The sequence below is a fragment of the Lottia gigantea genome, assembly GCF_000327385.1.
Source record: "Lottia gigantea unplaced genomic scaffold LOTGIsca_47, whole genome shotgun sequence".
In the NCBI taxonomy this organism is placed as follows: Eukaryota; Metazoa; Mollusca; class Gastropoda; family Lottiidae; genus Lottia; species Lottia gigantea.
This window is the reverse complement of record NW_008709640.1, coordinates 312,530-322,300: the sequence shown is the minus strand read 5'-3', so window position 1 is coordinate 322,300 and position 9,771 is coordinate 312,530. Positions and strand designations below refer to the sequence as shown.

General features: G+C 32.2%; 1 protein-coding gene across 1 annotated transcript; it reads right to left on the bottom strand.

Moving 5' to 3' along the window:
- Positions 1-1,257: 1,257 nt before the first annotated feature.
- On the bottom strand, positions 1,258-9,448 carry LOTGIDRAFT_218512 (hypothetical protein; the record flags this gene model as incomplete). The annotated part of the gene is made up of 15 exons (XM_009061265.1): positions 1,258-1,429; positions 1,754-1,858; positions 2,402-2,475; positions 3,027-3,177; positions 3,995-4,050; positions 4,362-4,486; positions 4,714-4,796; positions 5,114-5,280; positions 5,801-5,929; positions 6,128-6,262; positions 6,648-6,761; positions 7,017-7,171; positions 7,695-7,811; positions 8,094-8,371; positions 8,769-9,448. 15 exons carry the CDS (start codon positions 9,446-9,448, stop codon positions 1,258-1,260), a joined length of 2,541 nt encoding a protein of 846 aa, XP_009059513.1.
- Positions 9,449-9,771: the final 323 nt, after the last annotated feature.

The window sequence follows — 9,771 nt, the reverse complement described above, 5'->3', positions numbered from 1 at the left end:
CAAAGCCACAAATTTTTGGATATGTAATGAACAATTGTCCAATTGACAAAACCAAATGCGAAGTAATATCAGGTGTTCCAGAAGAGTGATCATGTCTAACCAGGTTAATGATACCAGCTACAGTAATTATTGTATGAATCTAATATGAATATCCCATCGTCCATGTACCTTCCCTAAATGCTTGTCAAATAGGTTTATTGAACATGTTTGATAAAAACAATAAATGTACCTGATCATGAAGATATTGAGTGTTAAAACTCGTAACTGTTTGTTTGATTAATTTACTTAAAACAAACGATCCACTGCCATATCTGAAATAAAACACATCAATTTTAGATTTTCAACGTGGCTCAAAAATCTCTTTGATACGCTAGTTTCAGTAATATGGAAAAAGAAAATAAACTTAGTAAGCGCTACTTTCCATCATCTGATGCAGTCACCCCAAAAAAGAGTTTTTTATTCAAAATTCGGATACATACAAGTTAAAGGCTAGTGCTTAATTAGTATGGGTATAGTGGAGAGGCAAGCCATCTGTCTCAATTAGAACTGAGAATCAGAGCTACTAGAATCATTTCAACAAAAACACATAGTGAAGAGAATGACATCTGAACCAGGGTGGAGCTCGATAGGAGAGTTCTGAACAGGTTCTGTCTGTTCCAATTCTGCCCCTAAACGAACAGTCATAATCAAAATTTTCAAATCTATCTCCACCTTTTTGAATTCTGTCTGCACCTACTTTTTTTTCCGTCATATTTGGAATGTATACTAAACTCTTTTTTTAATTGGTTTATTGATTGTTCTGTTGATTCCATAAATCCCGAACATGCAGAACTAATCAATCGAGCGCCCCTCTAGATGACCTTCACAGAGGAATTTCTCAGACAGACACACACACATACCTTTTGTAAAGTTCCTCGAAGTTTTCTTTTATGAATTGCCAGACATGTAACTGTGCAGCATGGTTACTTCCCATACGACTTAAAACTAAATCTGTTATTTTACTATCAGCTAAAGCTCTTTTTAAATATCTGATACAAAAAATGACAGAAAAAAAACAGGTTTTCCATGGCAGAACAGATGACACAGCAAATGGAATTTAAGGCTTAAACTCAAATTTCTAGAGAGCAATGAACACTATTACTCATTAATTAAGCTAAAAATAATTCTGTTTGGGAGACGGAGGTATGATTTGACAAAAAATTGGCCATAAATCTCAAGCCAAATGAAGAGTGAAAACACCAGAAAGATGATCAAAACTCACATGTTTATAACATGAACATCTTGAGTCTCTGTTAAAACTCGAACAAGTAAATCTCTCTCAGACGGTACCTGTGTCTGTTTATATCTATTCCAGACAAAATCCCAATCCGCTCTGTCTCCATATTTAATACCAATTGTCAATATCACTGATGTTAAATTTTGATTAATGCTGTAAATAAAATTATTACTAAATTTACTAATATTGCCTCAATTGTTAAAGAAACAGTGGTCTTCCAACTGTTGTCTAAACTAGCTAATATAAAGGAGTGCAGATAAAAAAAACAACAGCAAATTGACCTATCTGGAAGAAATTATAACAGTTTGATGGTTTTTCTAGACCCTTCGTTGCAATTCTAAAAATGGAAAAGCATAGTAGCTTATCCTCTGTAACAAGTTTTAGTATATTGCATATGGAAAAAAGCACATGACCGCTGTAAAATCAAAATTCATTTTATCTCATCTCAACCAAAATTTATTGAGTAAAACTGTATACCTCTCTCGATTATCTTTCCACTTTTTAAATTGTGCCTTGCCCTCCTTTATAGTGTCTTTGTGACCAACTCTCTCGGCTAAATTGAGAATCAATGTACGTAGATATCTGTAGATAGATATTGTTGATAGAATATGAATTATATTGTCATACGTTAAATAAATGTTGAATAAGGTGACAAAATATTTTATAAAAATGCTGAAGTATAGAGAATGTGATTAATGTTGTTGATTTGTATCATGGCTTAGACAAAATTTAAACTCTATGGAAAAGTTTTGCAATCCTATATACAGGGGAGCCTTATTTATTCACAAATTTCAATTCCCGATTAAAATAAGTAGGTTTAATGAATTTCCAGTTTTTAGAGTTATGTCCCTTTCCATTTTAACATCTGTCAGCTACCTCACACATGCAGTAAGTATTAAATTTATTAAAAAGACTGTTTATCAACCTGCAGTAAAACTGACAAACCTAGTAACTGTCAACATTGGTTTAGAAATTGCAATTTCAACTAACATGTTGAAAATGTGTCATTTGATGTGTAGAAAGCCATAAAATTTATTATGTCACACATGAATGAAATATTCATTAATCAAATAAATATAAGAAATTTTTTAATCGCCTATTGTTTTATACTGCGACTGTACATACTTTTTTAAAATATCACCATCATCTTTCCATCCTACAATCTTTATCTGCTTGTTTATCAATTTCTGTACGTACGCCTGTCAAATAAAAAAAAATTTGAACATATACTACGTCTTTGGTTGACCGAAAAATTGAATCTTTGTTCGTCAGTGGACTTACCCGGTATCAAAACTGACAGAATCCCTCTATAATCCAATAAATCCATAAAAGTAAGTAATAATCCATCTAATGAAGTAATTTTGAAACATGCTTAGAAGCGTTTTTCAATAATTACTTAGTTTAATGGACATGTCATGTTATATAGAAGTGGTTCCCAACCTATTTCACCTTTCACACCCCTGGAGCAATCACCTGGACCTTTTCAACTTTGTTTCATCCACATTTCCAGCATGTGAGGTGTGTTCTCTCAATTCAAAGTAAAATTCTTCTCCTACAACAGTTGGAGTTTCATGCATGTGTTATAATTTACAAAACAAACCATAACTAGAAGTTTGTTGATTGGACATAATGAATATCTACTTTCTTGGCCCAAATACAATGTTAACTTACTGGAGTGAAACATGGTAAAAATATTTAAGTGTTTCGGGCAAGTAGTCAAAGAGAGTGAAAGAAGGTGTCTTTAACTTACTTGTAAATCAGAATAGGATTCTTCATATCTCAACTGTGAAAAAAGATAATTGAATTGTCCTGATGTAACAGTAGACCATACTATATAATCATTTTCTTTCTCTAAATACTGAGTCATATCTAAAGCTGTAGTCACATCTACTTTATCAGATCTACAATTATAATAATACACTTATATAGTTAAAGGGGATATAGTACTCAGATCTACAATTATATTAATACACTTACATAGTTAAAGGGGATATAGTACTCAGATCTACAATTATAATAATACACTTATATAGTTAAAGGGGATGGAGTACTCAGATCTACAATTATAATAATACACTTATATAGTTAAAGGGGATGGAGTACTCAGATCTACAATTATAATAATACACTTATATAGTTAAAGGGGATATAGTACTCAGATCTACAATTATAATAATACACTTATACACTTAAAGGGGATATAGTACTCAGATCTACAATTATATTAATACACTTATATAGTTAAAGGGGATATAGTACTCAGATCTACAATTATAATAATACACTTATATAGTTAAAGGGGATGGAGTACTCAGATCTACAATTATAATAATACACTTATACAGTTAAAGGGGATATAGTACTCAGATCTACAATTATATTAATACACTTATATAGTTAAAGGGGATATAGTACTCAGATCTACAATTATATTAATACACTTATATAGTTAAAGGGGATATAGTACTCAGATCTACAATTATAATAATACACTTATACAGTTAAAGGGGATATAGTACTCAGATCTACAATTATAATAATACACTTATATAGTTAAAGGGGACATAGTACTCAGATCTACAATTATATTAATACACTTATATAGTTAAAGGGGATATAGTACTCAGATCTACAATTATATTAATACACTTATACAGTTAAAGGGGTTAAAGATGGCTGTATTAAAATATGTAAAAAAAACATTAATAAATGACATACCTTGATAGCATATAGACATCATCTAACAATCCAGCTCTATCAGCTTTATCAAATAACTGAAAAAGTAGCACCAAAATGAGCTTATCTGATGATTAAAACAAAATATAAGTGGCATGTTATAAATTTAAGAGCAATGGAGGCCCACAAGTATTATGTCACTATCTGCTAGTAAAATATGATACTTTTGTAACTTCTTCATTATTCCATCAAACCAGTGGTTGACAGTTCAATCCTGGCATAGGTCGAGATAATACCTTCAGATTTTTTAACTCGGTTTTCCCATGTCAGTGATGCATGAGAGAAGGGCTGTCCTGGCAAAATTGTCCTCATTGCACACTGCAAAAAAGATCATATGTAATCATTATACCTGATGATTGTTACGTAGTTGTAGAATTAGTTCATGCCAGATATCACCATAATCTACTCTATAGAAACCATTTACTCCAAAATTTCCTTTTATCCATCTTGAACTACTGTCAAATGGTATGGTAACTAAAATGAACCAAGAAGAAATGTTTGGGCTTCAAATTAGCATATAGCACACTATTGAAGCGAGGCTCTTGATATTTAATATTTATGTAAGATATTTGAGCACTTTTTTGGACAATTCGAAACATAAAGAAGAGTAGTAATAGACCAAAGTGTTTGGAACAGCTAGCAAACTGGCACTTATCCCTGAGCGATATTTTCAGACATCATAAGAAATCATTAAGCCTTACCTGAAGTTTTATTCATCCATATTGTTTTTTTAGTACTCGGACTTTTATCAGTAACATAGGTAAAAGGTATATACCATTTATAACTAAAAAATGAACCAAGAATACTGATATATTTTTTACATGGATTATAAAAAAATGCAAACTTCTTTTAATCAAATATTTTATCAATAGAAAAATTTCAAATCATTCATTTTTTTTGTGTATTTTGATTTTGTAAACAATATCTACGATACATGTATCTATCTGACTAGTGCTTATTTCATGCTGCCACCACATGTTTCAGATACAAAATCCTCATCAGGACAGCTAGTCCAGAAAAAAACAGTAATAACAGTAACTACAAACAAAGCCTGGAGAACTCTTTTAAATTGAGTGACAATGAAAAGTTATACTGACTTACTTGTAAGGTGATGTAAATTCTGATTTTTCAGGTTGTTGTTTGTTAAATAGATATCTTTCTTGTGATAATGTAACAGTATTATCTGTATGTTTGACAGTAACTAGAGGATATCCCATTTGTAATGTCCATGTATCCATTATATCTTTTACATTTAAATTACTCTCAGACTGAAATAATCAATATATAAACAATATAAACACTTTCTGTCCAATCACTTTTTTTTAAGTAATTCAGAATTAGTCCCAAATGGTCAAAAGGCTTTTGAGCAATTTCTCAGAAGATACAAAGCTATACTGAATCATTAACAAAGAACCAAAACCATGAATTGAGCTGCAATCAATGTGTTGGGTAAAGTGGAAAATGTCTTCTTGTTTATATAACAACAAGTTACCAAGCAAGATACGCCCACTTAACCAATATATTATCAGTACATCAAGGGCTATAAGTCCATAAATATTTGTCGAAATACTCTAATTGTTACTTGTCCAAGATCTTGTCAATATAAACCTAGGCCCTATACACCAAATTTAAAAAAAAAAATTCTGACAACTGTAGTGTGTATCAGGTTCACAATGGACAGAGGGACAGATGGATTGATGGACAGATGCATTAACAGACCGACTGAAGGGGCCAAGGCATTATACATCCACATTAGATTGTAGGCATATGAAACACTAGATATATTACCTGTAAAGATTGCCATAAATCTTTAGTTTCAGCATTACCAAATTGATATTTCTCTAAATAACTACTTAAACCATTCTTAAACTCTTCTTCTCCTAGACTAAACCTTAACATACGTAACAAACTACTACCCTATAATAAACAATAGACATATTATACACAAGACACATCAAACGGGAATATGTGACAACACTGCTCAATCATTATATTGCCTGGTTCGTTCATATGTAACACTGAGAAAATAAAGTTTGTGCTCTAACTATGGTCTTCATTCTGGAATAGACAGTAGCCATGTTACCATAGTTACCATTTCGTAATAACAGTTCTTACCTTATTATATGAGATTGTGTCAAATATTTCATTAATTTGATCAGGATTAGAAACATGTACTTGAATGGGATGTGATGTACTTAAAGAATCTAAATTCAAGCCTAATTGAAAGTCTTTCAGAAGAAATTGGTCATTCTGCAAAAAAACAAAATAAGACGATGAACGATGACTTTTGAATTTCAATCATAAGTAAGGCTGATACAGATAACAAGGCAGTTTCATTCACCCATTGCAACTGATACTTTACGCTTTCCATGCAGAACACAAGTCATGTTATACCTTGATCTAGAAAATTTCATTATGGACATGAGGTAATAGGCCTTTATATTTATAAAATCAATCTCCATAAGGAATAGGAGAAAGCCCAAAAATCTATAAAGTTAGGAAACCTAATAATAAAACACAGCAATGGCAGTTATGAAAAGATTATATTTTTAAGGCACTCTAATCTAAAGTGAGCTAAATAATTTTGCTGAAATATTGTCACAGTTGAACTCATCCCCAATGTGAAAAGTCTTACCATTCGGAACTCTGGTAGTACAATATCAGCACCAAGATATTCAACATACGATGCAAACCCTTCATTAAGCCAGAGATCATCCCACCATTTCATAGTAACCAAATCACCAAACCACTAAATTGATAAATCAAGAACACTCTCGGTAAGTATGTGTTTAATTGTAAACAGTTTTAACAAAAAATTGATGTATACAAAAATACCACAATTACTACTAAAAGGAATAGGAAGCTTTAAAGTACTGGTAAGACAGCAAATAGTTTCAAACTTCAGGTATACAGGAGTTACATCGCTTCCCATAAAGACGTCTAGAATAACTTATCCAAGGCAGGTTTTCATGTGTCCAATCTGAAGAAAAGATAAATTACTTACCTGATGAGCTAACTCATGAGCTACAACTGTGGCTACCCATTGTTTACTAGTTAGACTAGATGTTTTAGGATCAAAGAGTAAAGCTGATAGTCTATATGTTATTAAACCCCAGTTCTCCATAGCACCAGCTTGGAAATCAGGTATAGCTATTAAATCTATAAGACAAAGATAGTTTTCATTTCTTATGGTAGTTGCACATGGTAGGTAAAAACAACAAGGGCAAAACTAAGCTTAATCAAAATGAAATCAACAGGCGTATTGGACTGGTCGATTTTGTGGAACACGGATAGTTCGTTAGTGACGAAATATGTTCACCTGGTACCGTAGTTGGGTTTCAGTGAGGAGAAAATTTAAAAATTAAAGTTTTTCCTCAGTTAAGACAGCCACATGGACACTTAAAGATGGCTGCTGGCAGGAGCATGTTGCTGCCTTGAGAGAACAAGGTAGAACATTCGAGTGGTACATCTTCCGTTAAGCACGTTTTACTACTGTGCAGCTTTTAGCATACTCAAAGAAATCTCTAATAATGAAACATCTGATTTTCAAGAACCTTTCAAATGTTTGCATTTTTTTGAAAAATATTGTGGCAAGGAAGCCAAGGAGAGGGTCATACAATTTCATACAGATTTACTTTTAGAAATTATACCAAGGGAAGTAATCAACAAACTATTTCCTAACCCTGTTTAGGTAAAGGATAAGGTACACCAAAAAAAGTATTATAATATTCCAATATCTTAACAGCTGCATCCAAAGCAAAATCTGCTTGATAAATCATATCTTTAGGTGCATACACTCCTACCTGAAACATATATCATATAATTGTGAATATAATGCTCACTCCTTCATATCATAGAGTGAATTCAGAAAAATCTTTTATCAATGTACAAGATTCTTGGCAGCCACATTGATCAATTACTTTGAAGAGGACTTAAGAAATAGCACTACCACTGTGGTTTTTGCTTTCAGAAAAACTTGACTAGATTATGACATCATAATTGCAAACATATTAAGACCAGAAATCCAACAACATGTGTACATAAGAGAATACCTTAAAGCTCTATTTTGTTTCATTTTTACTGACCTTTACTCCATCTTTGGTCGTCTTATGAATATGGCCAAAATCACAGACAACAAAGGCCACTAAATATGTACTCATTCTTTTACTGGTTTCATAATGATCAACTATTAATCCATTGGCTTGGTTCTCACTGGACTTTAGAGGCATATTAAACAATGTGATATGTTGGGAATCGCGAGTGATGGATAACTCAAACGTGGCCTTAAACGCAGGTTCATCAAAACATGGGAAGGCCTCTCTAGCATCAGTTGGCTCAAAATGTGTCACTGCAATATGTCTGAAAACAGAAGGCATTAATAGATTACTATGGTAACTGAATTAGGACATACATTATGAAGTAATAAAGCTATGAGAGCCAAGTTGACATTCCGAAGGTGAGTGTCTAGGAGTAAAAGATCTGTTTAAATTTGCAAACACACAAGATTCATCGCAAAGCAAAAACTAAGCCATTTCTAAAGGATATCGATATCTTGATATTTGCTTTACCAGCTGACACTTCAATTGCAGCTATCCTTAACACTTTTCAGAAACAAAATCCGACCCTCACTTATGAAATTCGGTGTCAGTTATGTAGTAAGCATATAAAAGAGAAGTTACTTATGCTTTGAGTAAAAATCAGAACAAATAACAAACAAAAGACTGAATTGGGCAAAGAAATTACAAAAATTCAATACCTTTGTTCCCCAGCTTTGGTTTTGTATGAACTTTTATAAAATCCATGTAATTTAGGTTTTAGTTCTCCTTTAAACATCACTGATAACTTCAAATTTTCACTAGGTTGAATTTTCCTCTCCAATTGAAGATAAAATTGTTCAAAAGTCTCATATTGTAAATGTTTTTTGACTGAAATAGTTTTGTCATTTGAAGTAACACTGTAGTTAGTTATATTAAAATCAATGGCATGAAAAACAATAAAATCTGTTTCTTTCTTAACTTCTAAATCTATTGTCACTTCACCATGATATTCTGATTTTGATATGTTTGGATGCATAATCAGTTTGTACGATTTAGGAATGACAAACGATGGCAGACGGACATCTTTCCATGGATATTCTTCTCCATTTTTTGATATAAAATCTGGTTTAGGAGTAGTGGGTACATGTTTTTGTGGTTGTTGATCAGTAAGACAATGCTCTGAAGTTGGTGAACATGCTTGACACTCAGGACGAGCGAATGCAGCAAGGGATGCTATGAATATAAGTAACATTCCCAAAAGAACAAGTATGGTGATAGCCCAGGATCTACTGCAGATTAACTGTTGACACCGTTGATGGCGGGTTGGTTCATAAACAGACTTCTTATGGTGAACTGTGTCCCCTAAAAAAGAAGGAAAAAGAACAACTACATTCTCCATTTGTTATTGGTTGTTACAATGAATGTCAAAATGTTCATAAACAGACTTCTTAAGGTTTACTATCATCCTCTACAGTAGAAACAGAAAGAACAATCATAATAAATTCTCAACAATGCTGCATTCGTAACAAATGTCTAAACGCCAATTAAATATTTGTAAACCTCCTATATAACAAAATTCTGTACTTAAAAAAAAAACATTACTTTCAAACAAAATCCATAAAATATATAAATGTTATAAATAATTGCTATACACTTCGAAAAAACTGAATTCATATGACTGAACAGCTAAATGAATAGCTCTGTAAAAAAAATCTAAATCAC